The sequence below is a fragment of the Centropristis striata genome, chromosome 10 (genome assembly GCF_030273125.1).
Source record: "Centropristis striata isolate RG_2023a ecotype Rhode Island chromosome 10, C.striata_1.0, whole genome shotgun sequence".
Taxonomy (NCBI): Eukaryota; Metazoa; Chordata; class Actinopteri; order Perciformes; family Serranidae; genus Centropristis; species Centropristis striata.
In genome coordinates, this window is record NC_081526.1 from 12,006,095 (window position 1) to 12,022,078 (window position 15,984).

General features: G+C 42.3%; 1 protein-coding gene across 1 annotated transcript in view; it reads left to right on the top strand.

Annotated features, from left to right (window-relative positions):
* igsf3 (immunoglobulin superfamily, member 3) overlaps positions 1 to 15,984 on the top strand; it is an 86,537-nt gene that overhangs the window by 16,919 nt on the left and 53,634 nt on the right. The window contains exon 2 of the mRNA XM_059342559.1: positions 3,581 to 3,961. Within this exon, the coding sequence (XP_059198542.1) occupies positions 3,581 to 3,961 (381 nt within the window). The remainder of the gene's footprint in view (positions 1 to 3,580; positions 3,962 to 15,984) is intronic.

Genomic DNA, 15,984 nt, shown 5'->3' on the forward strand with positions numbered 1-15,984 from the left:
TAGACCGGGTGCCGCCAGATTAGCACACTGACATCACAGTGAAGAAAGACAGGGAACCAAGAGTCTGAGTCAGAATAGATGGCTGCCTCTTACCTAATGCATCCCATAATATGCCCGGCCAGATTCAGTCAGCACATTTATAGACTTTCTGTCAATCTCACATTTTAAAGTCCAGGGTGTTTGGAAGGATTTCCAATGTTAACTGACTTTTTAAAAGCCAGTGGCCAAATGTTTTGTAGGTTATGGGCTCCAGTTTTACAGCAGTGTGATCGGGCAGCATGTGTAGGTGGAAAGAGATGTGCAAAGTTACAGATTAAAGACTGAAAAAGGTGCCAGCCCAACCATATTAACTGCTGCAAACACCAACTTCCTCACAGTTAAACAGAACTTTATAATAGAACAAATAATGTTTATCCACGGCTTCTGACAGAAATTTGAGGAGGATTTTCTAAAAAGGGAGACATGTTTTCTTATAAATGCTTATTTGTTCAGTTTTATTTCAATGCCAAACAAACAAATACCCCAAACAATTAGTTTGTTCTCCATTATGGTTTTTATTTCTGTGTAAAGAAAGCATCCACAGATGCCTTTTTATTATTTAGCAGGACTGCATGAAAAATGTAAGCAGTGTGCATGTGGGAAATTATATTAAGCAGCCTACAGAATTATTAAAGAACACATTAGTTCACTCCGTTTATCATTTCAGGCCTCATAGTATTCCTAAGCGGCCATATCTGAGTTAAGTGAAAATACATGTGGTTAACATACATTACAGTTATATATGTTATTTCTACTGTGGGGTGGGTGATATGGCCAAAATCCTTCTGTCATATACATCATTTTGCATAAAACACATTCCAAACAAGTTGGGACATTGTTAAACAACACAGGATGCCTATCCTTTGTGACATATATTTAATTAATAAACATACAAAGGCCATATATTTTATGTTAAAACTGCTAAACTTAAAAAAATAATAATAATAATAATTTGATGGATTCCGTTTCGGTCAGAGCTGTTTCACCTTAACTGTACATATCACAATAAAGAAATTGTTCTGTAAATGTAATGATGAAAGGATTTAAAAAGTACCATGCATGGCTTCATATTTGGTTTTCTTTCTTTTCCTTGATTTTCTTATTTGGAACTTTCAACAAAAACAACTGCCTTACATGAGACAAAACTTTGACTTTGAGTTTTGACCCAAAGCAGTGAAACTAAAATCTTTCAAAATCGCAGCTCAAGGTTGATGAAAACAATAATTTAAACCGCCAGAGGTTTTAAGGTTAACAGGATGCCTACTCCTACTCAGTATTCACAACTTCACCTTTTCTGTCCAAATCAAATTACTTGCAGGCAGCTGGATTCACACTAGAATAACGAGATCACGTGTGATCACGGGACCTTTTCTTCTTCCACGAACAACCTTAAATAACATCTTCATTTTAAATTTGTGTCATTCTTGAGTAGAGTTTTATGATTTATATCATAATTAGTCATAAAGGGGCCCTCTTAAGGAGAAATCCAGTCATAACTATTTATTAATTTAATCAGTTTTCACTTTGGGATGCCTCTGTGACTGATTTTTTGAAATCCCATCTGAGTGAGGCCACACACTGGGTAGCAAATTATAGATTGGTGAAGATTTTTTCAGCTTATGAGTGGATTGTGTCTCAGAAAGACAAAAGACCTGAAGCTCCGAGCACAGGAAGGAACAGAAGACGTGATCTGCACACACACACACACACACACACACACACATACACACATACACACATACACATATATAGGCCTAAATGGACTTACACTAATAGCAGTGAATGAAAGGTGGGGGATGTAGTGTAAGAGAAAGTTACTATGACAGGATAGAGGATGTTGAAGTTAAAAAGCTGTTCTGGTGAATTATTAATGCCAAGTATTGTGCCCACAGACACAACATCTTACAGACTTTCCCACACACACACAAATGCGCACACACACAAACACAGCTGCAATCCCCAGTTGCTTGTGCAGACAGGAAACAGCGTAGTTGTCGCTCTGTCTGGATTTGGGGGGGGTATGTGTAAGTGCTCTGTTGTCTCCGGCCCCAATGAGAGGGATGTTTGTAGTTGTTCCCTGAATGGTGAATGCTGTGTGGGTGTGTGTGTGTTTGGTGTGTGTGAATGCCAGGGGTTGAGGCAGGAACCACATATGCTCTCTACCTAAATATAGGCTACAAAGCAACATATGGAATTGTAATAATCAGTCTTCACTGGGGGTTAAATGGTAGAGTCAGCTCTCAGTTTGATACAAATCTCAGTACATGGCTCACGGTTCAATCTACTAGTTATTAGGTTTTAATCATACATCTTTAATGTATGTCATTAAAATTCACATACTGGCATTTCAATCGTATCCACTTGTGCGTATAATTGCATAGATTTAAATTAATCATTTAATAACAGTACAGTGCTGCACATATGACATATCTTAAATACATATTGTGATGACCATTAATGACAGGAGGCAACGTTCAAAACAATGACAGCGAGGGCGATGTAGACGATGATTGACAGATGACTCACCCAATCACCTGCCAAGTAAATTTTTTTTGAAAGCGCTTGTCTTTTTCCAAACACAAAACCATCTGATGTTCTCAGAAACCATCTGGCTGCGTCACATTGCATATTTTAGGCTTCAAATCCAATTTTAAAAAACCCCACTGACTTGAAGACTGGTTATTTCACGAAAAGAACATTTTGTTGCATGACATATATATTGTCCCACAAATGCGATAAACGATATTATTGGTATTTTAAGGCAGTTGTTAGCCACTGAGAATAATATGATAGGATAATAATGGAAACACACCCTCAGGAAAAAAACGACCTGAAATGACAGCAAATGTTTATCTGTATTATTTTATTGCTGTTTACTTGGACATGACCCCAGAATTTTTTGCTAAGCTTGATCAGTCGATATTGTGATTATTATTATTATTATTAACAGGCCTATTTGAGGCGAGGGAACTAATTAACGGGCTCTAGATCTCATTCCTGCAGCACTTTTAATAATTTTTTATGACCAAACATTTTTAATTGGACAAAAGTGTTTATTATCCACTTCAAAAATACCTGCTCTCTGTACAGCTTGACGAATTTCACATACCCTGGCGCCTTGTGTTTTATCAGCTCACACTGCTCTTTCTCCTAACTCCCAGATGGCTGCCTCTCACCTCCAGTGTGATTGAGCTGCCGTGCTGTCCATGTGGTGAGGGGTTAACATGTGAGTGCGTGTAATAGCAGCGAGCGTGATTGGATGACAGCTGTTAAAAAGAGATGCTGTGAATGTTTCAAGTGGTTATCGGTGTTCAAAAAATGTGTGAGTGTGTGCGTGTGCACACCTCAACCCCGGTAAGCACTCTCCAGAATGCTTAGCTGCACATGTCACGCTGTTCCTGTGTTTCCTGGGAGATGTGGGGTGCATAAACTCTGCCAATGCTAAATATTTAAAATGCAGTTTTGTAACCCATGTTCTCTCTTTCCTCTCTTCCTTTCTTTTTTTCTCTCCCAATCTCTCTCACCTCACCTCTGTCTGCAGCCGGTGTTGCCGTGGCTCAGAGAGTTGTAACGGTGCAAAGTGGACCGCTGGTACGGACTGAGGGCTCTCATGTGACCATCTTGTGCAACGTGACGGGCTACAAAGAGGGGGTGGAGCAGGACTTCGAGTGGTCCATGTACCTGCCGTCGGCACCGGACAGGGAGATCCGCATCGTGAGCACGGCTCAGCCGAACTATGCCTACGCTGTTTATTCCCAAAGGGTCAATAATAAAGAGATCTATGTGGAGAGGCTGAGTGGCGACTCGGCTGTGCTCCACATCACCAAAGTGCAGGCCAAGGACCAGGGCCTGTTTGAGTGCTACACACCCAACACAGACGGGCGGTACCTGGGATCCTACAGCGCACGCACAAACCTCACCGGTGAGTCCTTAAGCATACACACACACACACACACACACACACACACACACACACACACACACACACACACACACACACACACACACACAAAGCACTGTCAATGTACAGATACACCACCTGTGCGTACAGATAAACCACATGTTATCACAGATGCTCATGAGGTGATGCAACACATGATTTTAAAACTATCACTGTTCTACTGATTAAGGTGTTAAACACAAAGCTAACACTAGTCAAAGGTTGCTGTATAAATTAATACAATGGGTGTTCACTAATCAGCTGTATACTGTAGCACCTTAGAAACACAAAGGTAATTCCTAGGGCTATATATGAGTTCAGAGGCTTATATTCTGATGCATGTTACTAGGGCTGCCCCCTCTTAGTTTATTTTTGACCATTAGATAGAAGATTAGTCATTTTTATGCTTCTTTCATGCTGAATGACTCATGCATGCTTCTTTGAGGAGAAACACAGTTTCCCAGACCTGTTGATCAGTGATGGTCAACTAAAATATTCTTTAGGACAGCTTTAGTTCTTACTTTATTTCCAAGGCTGGATTCATTTGAATGGGTCCCGTTGACCCATGGGCCCCTATTGACCCCTCATATTCTTTGAATCTGTATCCTCTTGCCCATCTGGTAAACAGTGTACATCTAACAGTACACATGGCAGCTTCATTATATTTTACTAAGAGCCCCAAAAAATCAACCAGCAATTATATTTTCAAATACCATCTTGCCCCAGGTTTGCATATGCACAATATAAGCCAAATGGCAATGATATTAAAAAGGTGTGAAAAGTAGATTTTGACACAGGGCCTCTTCATAAAAAGCAGGGCCTTCCTTGTGTCATTTCAGTATATTTTTTGCCTTAGTGTTTTATATAAAGAACAAATTCACAATAACATTCTCCACTTTGGGGCACATAAAGGCCTGGGGGCCCTCTGTGCTGTGAACCTGAATCTGTTGACTTGTTAAAGTAGTAGTAGTTGAATCACAGTCAGATCAGTGACGGTCACAAATAAGAAATCAATAACTAGAGGCCATCCAAAAGCTACCTGTGATCTGTGCACTCTCTGGAAGCAGTGTGATGAGAGGAAGTGTTGCACTGCGGTTTCACACAGAGTCTCACCTGTTCTTACCGGGGAAAACTAAGCTCTCTCCTATCTCTCTCAATCTCACTCACTCACTCACCCACACACACACGCACACACACACACACACACACACACACACACACACACACACACACACAAACACACACACAAACTCGCATACCTCCTTCCCACACCTACTGGATTCTTCGCTGGCCCAGAGCTGTTGCAATAACGCACTCTGTGTGTTGGCGTGATGTGTGACTGTTTCAAACAGTGGCATTAGTTTCTGTCTTCCACTCCTTCCTGATGTGTCTCTCTCTGCCACAGACGCATACAGATCTGTCCAAGAGGCCCACAGTGTTAGAGCGGGAAAAGCCACAGCTGTTAGAGAGGGAGATTCCATTCTTTTCATAACTTCGTGCCTTTATCCTCGAGATGGCTGACCTTCCTGTCAGGGTCAAAGGGCAAACCAAACGCTTTGGCTTAAAATTTGAGTTATTTGTGGCCAAGTGTGTATCACTCGTTATGTAGCACTGTGAACTAAGAAATACCAATATTATTATGCTTTCTTTAGGGTATATACCTACACAATATGTAGGCAATGGGGCCATATTCTGGTATATTCTGTTTGTAATGCCAAGCTAGGGATGGGAATAATTAATCGATGATCGATTTAATGGTCATTAAAGATTTGGTCGATCACATGGAATTTTAAATCGATCTGCATATTTTTTTAATTGTAATTTTATCTATGACTGCATATCAGTACTCACTGAACTGAAACATGGCTGAGTGTTCAGTTCTGCAGCCGTACGTGAATAAGACAATAAGCTGAGAATTAAGTTTGATAAAGCTATGGTTTGCAAACTGAAAGTTGCAATAACAATTATAAAACACAGAGAAATACAGGAGTATTAATTTGAGCAAATCTAGCTTACTGTATCAAACCTTGCTAGCATGAATTACTAAGTTTAATTTTATCCAAAACTTATTTAAACACAAAACACACTTAAATATGCAAGATTACTGTGAAAACTACCCTCATGCCTCTTCGGGGGCTAAAACATAAAACATTGAACTCATTGATGTTATCTTTACAGTTTAATCTCAGTTGATTTAGTTTTACAATTGACAGGAAGTCTTTTTTTGTCCTTTCAAAATAAAAGCGTCTGTTATCAAAACAGGCTTTTGCATAGTACTGTATATATTTCTTTTATTTTGCCCATGTATGCATGTTTTTATACATACTGGAGTATGTATAAAAAACATATCGATTAATAGATTAATTGATCGTTAACGTTATAGATAATCGAGTTGGCAGGTTTCTTCCAAACGCCCATCCCTAGTCCTAGCAGTATTGACCAATCATGTTTGAGCAGGCTTTGGTTGACCACACGTAAACAGTCTGTGTTTCTAATCAGACTGGAAACAATGACCAGCACATGGAAGAGGAAGTCTTGGTGCGGACATCCATTATCTGTTTTTATGTGCACTGGGACCTCAGATATATCATCCCTTACCCCGAGAGGATTCATTTGTCATCACACCGATTGCCAATGGGTTCCGAGTTAGAAAACAAAAGCTACTGCACGCTCAACAGATCAAAAGGCTCTGCTTTTCATTGCTATTATCAGGACCTCAGCAGTTTCATTTCCCTGTATGAGCAGCATGATCAGAATGTGGGGCAGGGCTCAGGCGCAGGGCACTGTAAAAAAGCACTGCTGATAGCACACAGTATTTATAGAAATGCATGTGAGAGCTGTGTGTGCGTGGAGGTGTTGAGGGACTGTTATCTGAGCCTTTCTGTGTCTCTAACCTCCTAACCCAGTTTCAGAGGTCAGGGGCACGCGGCTGGGCCTCTCACCTCTTTTCTTTGCTGTGCTCTTGAGTCCCTTCTTTGAGCCCCCAGCAGCTGCATGCCTCCTCAGACCGTTGTGGGCAAACAATAACTTGTCCTTCCTCCCCTCCCCCCTCCTATCCCTCTTTCCTTCCTCATCCTTCTGTCTTTTATTCTGTCATCTGTCTGTCTCCATTTATCAGCCCTGGCCTCTTTCTTTAATATGCTCTTGCTCTGTTGTACATAAAAAAACTTTGCTGATGCTGCCGTTGAGAATACTTGTCTTTCAAGGGTGATGTCAAAGGACAACCAGAAGCAGAGGAGTGTTGGAAATAAGGGGAGGAAGGATGTTAGATACGCAGAATATCTGTGTGAGTGTGTGTCTGGTGGCGTGTGGTTGGGTTAAGTGTAGGTATAGAAGGCCACACAGTAAACTGTGTCCCGAGTGCTGTATTAAAGCTTACTCACAAGTATGTATTTCGTCCATTGTCACCTTTCTGTACAAAGAGCAGGGGAAGGTTTTAATGTGGAACTTAATAGCTGCAGCCTGAGGAGGTTTCTGCACCTGGTTGCCATTTCTCCCTGATACTGTGAGGTTGTGTTTTTATGTGTTGTATTGTCTTTCAAATAGTATCTGACACCTCTGCTGTGCATGTGGTTGATTGCCTGGAAAGATGATCCCTGCTTCTCTTTGTACGGATGCTTTTGTTTGTAAGGAAACGAGTAGACAGAAAGTGTGTGCGTGTCTTTGTTACCCTCTGTGATACTAAACTTAGATTAATCAAATGAAAATGTAGCTCTGCTCAGCCCCTGAGTGCCAATACTGCCTTTGGCAGTGCAGTAATATTACACATGTGAGAAGAATAATTGGCCATCATGGCACAAATACTGTATTATGTGCACTTAATCAGGGAGTGACACAGAGATGCAGGAAAATCATTATTTTCTAATACAGAAAAGGTTAGACTTGACATTTCCATTGTTACTTTCCACCAAGACTGTGAATGGTATGAAGGCAGTGGTTTACTAGTTAAAAAGGCTGCATGTTAATGAACTATTGGCCTAGATGCTTAATGTGTATATAACCAATATTTTGAGATTAAGAATGTATTTGTTTGTATTGTAAAAATCACACAAAACCCAAAGGGAATTATCACCCACCTCTGCACTTCACCTGAGCTCTAAAAAGAGATTCATCACATATTTTAGTTTATGGGTTTACAGCCCAGAACAGAACTGGTTCAGTCTCACTGGACTCTTCAACTTCATTTCCAGCAGCTGCAGGCGGTTAAAAAACTCTAAAATCCCCAACAGCAAACAGACACAGTTAGAGACTAGCTGGTAAACATAGTGGAGCATTTAACTTTTCTGACAGATATGTCAACTCGTTACACTCCGTTTCCATCTTCAGTTTGACATTGCCTCCTCTCAAAACGATTTCCGTGGAGAGGGATTCAGTTTTCCCTAGCCAATCATAGAGACTCCATCAGCCAAGCCAGTTAGCTACTGCTTCCTGCTAACTTTAATGGGGATAAGATAATTAAATAATTTAGTGGATTTTTGGCCAGGTGGCGAGTACACTACTGGAGGGAAGTAAAGCCAAGCTACAATGTCCGATTAACAGACTGTGAAGACGTGCTTTCTATGTAAACACACAGATTGACAACACTTGACAACGCCCTTAGTCACACCCATGGTGCAGATTGGCTAACTGTTAGTCCCCGTGGCTGTGATTGGGCTGAATTCTGTTTTAACCTGTTTCATGCATGATGCCAGAAGAATCAACTCAGTGGCATGACAGATTCAAAGGTTTGAATGCAGGCAAGCATTTAGCAGCTTAGGAGGCAGATATTTGCCCGAGGAGTTGGAGGAGACCAAAAACGAAGCAAAAAGGCGGTTTCATGTTTGCACGACTTTACTAGATTGACAAATGCCTCAGTGTGGCACTTTTATTTCTATATTTCATGTGTTTTCAAATGACAGCTCTAAAGCAGTGTGAAACATTTGGATAGATTCCAAACTCCTTTTGTTTTTATCTTTGATAACAGCAATCAAAAAAGATAACACAGTGGCAGCGTTGTCCTTTAACCTTTTACCAGCTGCAGTGGCACCACAGTCTGGCGAGCCATGCAGAGACAAGCGAATCCCTCTTGTTAAATGAATTTAGTTAAATTGAAACAGCATTCTTTCCTTATTGCTTTTTCCCTGAAGCTATTATTTTTCATACACTTTTATTGTGTGTCTTTTTACAGTGGTTTGAAGTGGTTGTTTGTGCTCCACTCTCTGTGGTTAAGTGTTGTGTAAGGCATGCATTTAACCTGGGTGTTGTGAAGCTGTTTGAGGCCAAAGGTCACTTGTAGTTTCTCTGCCCACACCTCCATACTCTGATCTTGGAGATTGACTAAGCTCGGTTTGTTGCATTTAAGTGTGTGTTTCAGTGTCCTTGTTTGCACATGTATATGTGTGTGTGTGTGTTTGACTCCCACCTACACATCAGATTGCAGAAGAAAAGGACAACAGCCTGACATGCCCGTCATGGTTGTCCTTATCCTACGCACCAGCCTGTGTGCGATCGAGTCCAACAGCTAGCAGAACAACAAGCCCTCGCTGAGACAAGTATCACACTGCTCTTACTTATGAAGCTGCCTTATACCCTCACTGTCCTAGAAAACACCATAGGAGTCACCATGCTGGCAGATATACAGATACTAGCCTCCGCATTTGGCAGTAGTCATCCATTCCCAGTTCTGTAGTAACATAGTAATGGATCTGGAGAACCAAAGCCTTGGTGAATTTTCAAACCGAAGCATTCTCCCTTTTTTTTCTGTTATCCACTGCCACCGGACAAGAAAAAGGAAGAAAACGTTCATCTTCAGATGTGTGACACTAGAAAAAATTAAGTTTGGCAGCGAGTGGTTTTGAAGAAAAGGAAGTGAGATGGATGGCGCGAAAAGGCAGAGATGAGGAAATTGAAAAAGAGAGGAATGGGGACAGAAGCAGCAGTATTGGAAATGGGTAGTGGGGCGATGCTGAATAGAGTGTGTGACCAATAAATGATGAGCTCTTCCTCTCGACTCCAATGTGATTGGTTACACCTCCCCGAGGCATTACCCACAATACAACTGGCGCTATAGGGGTGCGTTTTAAATAGTCTCTGCCTGATGTGACTCCCAAGGTTAATGCAGTTACAAAAGGCCATACAAGTTCTAAATGCAATTAGCCAGCACAAATTGAGGAGACTGAGAGAGAAAGAGTCGGAAGGAAGAGGCTAGAGATGAGACCTAGGAATTTCAATTTAGGAAGAAGGGAAACATTTTGGCGAATCATTTTCAAACAAACCGCGGCAAAATACCACAATTGTCCAGTCACACTTTTCATTTTCATCATATTTATGGCCTACATTTTATTTTTTTCCGTTTTTATGGAGAACAGGAATTCGTTCTCCTAATGAAACTGTGGCCCTACTGTTAACTGGTAATCTGTGAAGCAATGCCTACCCAAGGTCAAAATACAGTTTCTGTTTTTCCATGTGTTAGTGTTTTCAAAGGGGGCAAAGACCAGGAGTGTTGGTTTTTCTTTGCATAGCTGAGCCTGTGCACTGCTAAACATACATACAGAGTGGCTGAATCATGCTTCTGCTGAGCTCAGCATAGAGTGTGTGTGTGTGTGTGTATGTGTGTGTCTGATTTGTGTCTCTCCCCTGCCTTTCTTTTTCACGAGGGAGCTGGCGCTGCCAAGTTGCACTCCTCTACTTCACTTAATGAGATAGACCGAATGTGGGGATGTCATCTCACATTCCATCTTTTACACTGGGTGACACCGGGACTCCGCCCCCCGTATCCCTCTTCTCTCTCATCATGTGAATTCAGCTCGCTCCATCAATCCAAAGCCCCGGAGTCGATCCAGTCCGGTCCCCTGCCTCGGCCTCCAGCTGGCGTTGGTCATGCAGGTATATGGGTTTGTCAATACAGCTGCTCTTTGAGCTTTATCACAGGAGAAAGGCACGAGGGTGATTGAAGCACACAGCACAAGACTGTGGAGGGACCCAGTGATTAAATAAAGACGGAGGAGGGAGGACGGGAAAGGGAAAAGATGAAAGTCTTTTTTAGTGCAGGCAAACATATGGGTGAAGCCTTGTGTTGACAAAGAGAGATATAATCGGATGTACTGAAGGAAAATAAAGTGGAGAAAGTGCAGATGAATAGACAAGGGAAGTTGTATCTCTATGTCTGTTGGTATTGATTGGGAGCAGAGGCCCGTGTGTGACTGGAGCATTTTATCTCCCTCGTCTCTCCTTGCGGTGACACTTCCAGCTCTCTCTCTCTCTGGCCTTACCATCACCTCTCAGTTTCATTTACTATTACATTCCCTTCCCTTCCTTTTGTGTATGTGTGCGAGTGTGTGTGTACTGGCTCTAAGCTGCGGACCAGGCAGGACTCCAAATGGAAAGAGATTTTATCACTATGTCTGGCTTGCCATTTCCTTGCACATCTCATCTACTTTAGCGGACAGGGCTTCCTGCTCAATAACATTACTGCCACTCGGACCCACCATACAGAGACGCGCATTTGCATCCACAGAAACACAAACAGTCACAGTCACACTGTGTAGCAAGCTGTCAGTCAAGACAGATGTCGCACCCATAATTGAGTCTGAGAGAGACGGTGCTGTAGTGCTCCCATCGGAAGACATCCTTTCTACTGAACATCACTGAAGAGGGCTTTAAAAACCCACTGTGGTAGGCAATACAACTGCTGAATAGGACATGGAGCAATGTGAATAAAACAGCGCTGTTGAACAGGGCCAACCAGACACCTGGATACTTTGTAGTCCTGTAGGGCAAGCTGCACTTTGCTCTCTGTGTGTGTAGTTTTGGACAAACGTGTGGGTTTTAGCTAAATGTGGGTGGAAAAATGAAATATATTCAAAGTTTGAAAGTTTCACACTAATCCTCATAGGGCCTCACAAAGACCGCGAGGAGAAGTGAATCAAATAACAAATTCTAATCAAGTTACAAGGAATACGTTTTGGAGGAGAAGCTATATTTTTCCGTCATGTAATCTCATTGCAAAACGACATCTGGCTCCCTGACACTAGATACTGTGATACTCTGCAGTCGCTCTTAGGTCTTGCCATCTGCTGGCCGCTTGCAGTGACTTTCGGAAGCACTAAACGGATATTTACAGGTAGTAGGCAATTTGAATATTGGACAAATCAACTGTGTGCATTGCCAAAGTCAAAGAGCACCACAATGACGAAGCTACAGGTCTTTACAGGAACTATGGTAAACATACCTGACCTCCATAAATACATTTTCAAACTAGAATGGAAAGCACACGAGGAAAGCACAGACTTCTGCCGAGGCCGAGGGTGCATACACATGCTTCTTAGAAAGGGTCCCATTGCCCATGCTGAAAAGTTGAAGCTGGAACTTTTGTGTGTTCATGAGCTTTAGGTTGTAATATGGAAACATCATGGACACTACAAAGAAGGTGTGTTGTAATCCTCTGCTCAGTCGTTAAATAATTTGAATAATATTTGCATGACAACGAAGGAAACTGATCAGGTGAGCCATGAAATATAATCAGGAAACTATTTTTTCAGATTGTTATGATACAGCAACACAAATGCCCTATCTCGAAATGTTAAGGGAAGTAAAAAATTAATCTGTGTATCACTGTGATTCAGATCTGCTCCAAAGTTGAATGTGTTCTTCCTTGGCTCATACTACACTCTTCTACCAAGTTTAATGACAATGGGACTCATAGTTACTCATTACCTCATTGGCAGAGGCAAAAAGGGATCTGAAAACAGTCAGGCACACAGACCCTGCCTGATTTACACTTAAATTAATTTGGACCTGGCCCAACTCATGACCCGGATCAGGTCGTTGATATTAGGAACCCAGTGGACCCGTGAAGACCTCTGGGTGAGGTGGCATAGTGTTTCAACGCTGCCTTTGCGCCAGATATTGCTGCTAAAGAGTAGAGTGGGCTAATTAGGGAGCTGTTAGCCATTAAACTTGAATCTAATGCTCTCCTAGCCTACAGACACACTATCAAGCATACACACTGCCTTGCAAATTTTGGTTGTTACCCTTGTGAAAATACAAATGATGTCAGATGCTCTGCATTTAGCTCATCGCCCACGCTACGGAGCTAGGCTAATGAGAAAGGATTTAATGTGCTAACAAATACGTGTGTGTGTTTGTGTGTTGGTGTGTGTTGACTGTATATGTTTATTAATGTTTATATAATGGGCTAAAGATGCGCCACTGTTTCTCTAGTTGATTTGATTAGCTTAGCTAAGCGCTAACCCTCAGGGGCCTGCTGCCTCTTCTCTGTGAGATTAACAGAACACAGCCACAGTTTGAATATGAATTCAGCATGAATATGGATGTGAATGAATGTGCTAACGAGTGTTTGTGTTCCTGTCGTTAAAATGTGCGCTAGTAAAGAGTGAAGCTTGCAGTATAATAGCCTCCAGGACTTTATGGCGTTGTGGAGTGTGGTCCAGGACTCTCACGCTGCTACATTGTTTGATGTTGGCAGCTGCTTTGAAGCTTCATCTGAGCTCAAGGGGGACAGGAGGTTCATTGTGGTTCATGCTATACATCTGATAACCTCTTTTGACACGCACACAACTACACACACAGACATCACAATCAATTTACACATTCATATGTAGCAGAACATGCATAGCTATTGGCAGTCAAGCCCTCACTCACAGCAGGTTATTCAAGCACTTAGAGATGCTGACATGTACACTCTTTTCAGTGATGTATCCAGTGCTTGGAGAGATCTGGCACTGAGTAGTTGCACCTAGGCAAATCATTTTTTTTCTTTTGCAATTCCAACTAGTGGTTGGCAGTGATGTAGCTGCTGGCTATGCAGCTGGCTATGGTCACAAGCACATAAGCTACAGTCTATTCGGCTGTGCCAGCATGCTGATTGTTGAGTATAGCAGCAAGGACGGGAAACCCTATTAAAGGAAGACCAGGCAGCATATGGGGGAGCAGGTATAAACAGCGGCACATTATGAAAGGCTGCAGTAAACATGAATCTCTTTACAGTTTATTTTAGTTGGCAGGGATATTTCAATTGTGTTTATTGGTATGCATCGTTCAACCAAGTATGTCACGTTTTTTCGGCTTGATTAGCATCTTGGCGTTCCGCTGACGTGCCAATGGGAAGTCAGTTTTTTTGGGCTTTTTTTTTTATTTTCAGCGGCTGTAGTCAGCTCAATTAGAGGGCTTTTGAGAAGATACTGACATCATATGAAACTAAAAGATCTAAAGAGTGACCTGCTATCTCCCCCTAAAAAAGCTGCCTATAATCCTCAAATTCTCAATAAGAGGGGGCAGAATGATAACTGGTTAGTCTGTTTATCTATCTGTAAGCAGAATTATAGAAAAATCACATGCCCGATGTTTGATAAAACTTGGTTGAAGAGAGTAGCATCAACCAAGGAAGAACAAATATTAGATTTAAGAGCAGATCCAATTGAAGAGGGAAATGCACATATATTATTTACACTTTTGTAAACATTGCAGTCAAAGTACCAACTTCCAAACTCAGGAAATGGGACCATCCAAGGAGCAGGTAAATGCACCATTGGCTCTTTTTGAGGTCTGCACTTTCCGAGTGCCAAACCAGTTTACCAGGCTGTTGGCATTTTGTTTACCTGCTGCACAAATTTTGTTTGCCAAATTTGAAATTGAGTGGAAACCCTAGACATTCATTTCAAACCAACACTGTGCCGGTGTGGTTTTCTTCGCTACAAGATCCAGCTACTCTTTAGAGAGTCACCACCTCCATGTCCCTTTCTTGGCATGGACCTGTCACTTAAGACCGCTGATACCAGTTTAAAGATTAGCATCGCACCCACCTCATTAGCATGCTAATCACAGCCTCATTATTTGCAATGGGAAACAGAGGTTTAGTTAAAACGTCTGATGTAATGGATTTGAGTGTGGGCTGCAGAGCTAGCCGCAGGCTGTTTTTTGAGTGCTGGTGTTGAAGCAAAAAAGTAAAAGTGGAGGAGCCTCGGAGGCTAAACTCATTTTGGTGAAGCAGCAACAAGGCAAGTAAGCTGATGACCCTCAAGCTCAGTCTCAGGGACGCAGCGCTATCTAAAATCTGTAGTGCAGAATCCAATAACACACACACACACTCACAAATATCTAAAGGCTTTAGCAAGGACTGTTGACTTTGTGTAACACACACACACACACACACACACACACACACACACACACACACACACACACACACACACACACACACACATATGCATACACAAACAGACAGAGGCATGACCGGTCCCTCCCACTCAGTTGACTGAGGGGTCGACGGCAGGCATATGTTGCCACCTGTGCCCTCTTGCCAGTGAGGCCACCTTGGGATGTGGGTAGAATGATGGGAGTAAGTCAGTCTGTGTGTGTGTGTATGTGTGTGTATGAGAAGGGGTGGGGTGGGGTTGGCATATGCCTAATTCCCCTCTGTGCTGGCAGCTCAGACAGACAGTTGCTCCCTCATCTGCTGCCCTGCTGGATGGGTGCCTGGTGATTGAGAGCTGCCCACCTCCCTCAGCTACACTCTATTTGTTTTTCTCCCTCTCCCTCAAAGACACTGTTTCTCATACACCAACACAACACACACGCACACCTGCTAATACATTGGCACCTCTGGCTGCCTTCCACACTCGGCTCCACTCAACCCCAGACTTGCAATGCGCTCTAACGAAGTGGTACTCTAGATCTTGTCATTGTGTGTTTATGCATAATTCAAAAGGCTTTAGATATGACTGTTTTCCTAGACTCCTATGCCAATGTACCTTTTTTAGGGGGAGAAGCCGTGTGGAACTGGCCAGAAGACAAGTCTTTGTACACTGATTAAAACACAGTGATATGTTTTGGTAAGGTTTACTTGCACACATACACACGCAGAAATGGTCAGATGGCTGGGGCTATAACTGGTTCTATCCTCAGGGAAGTCTTTAATTGGTCACAGTGCTTTACCATCTGGGGCTGGGGCGACGAATGGAGGGATGAAGGGAGCTCCTGTAAGGGGTATAGAGAGAGAAAAAAGA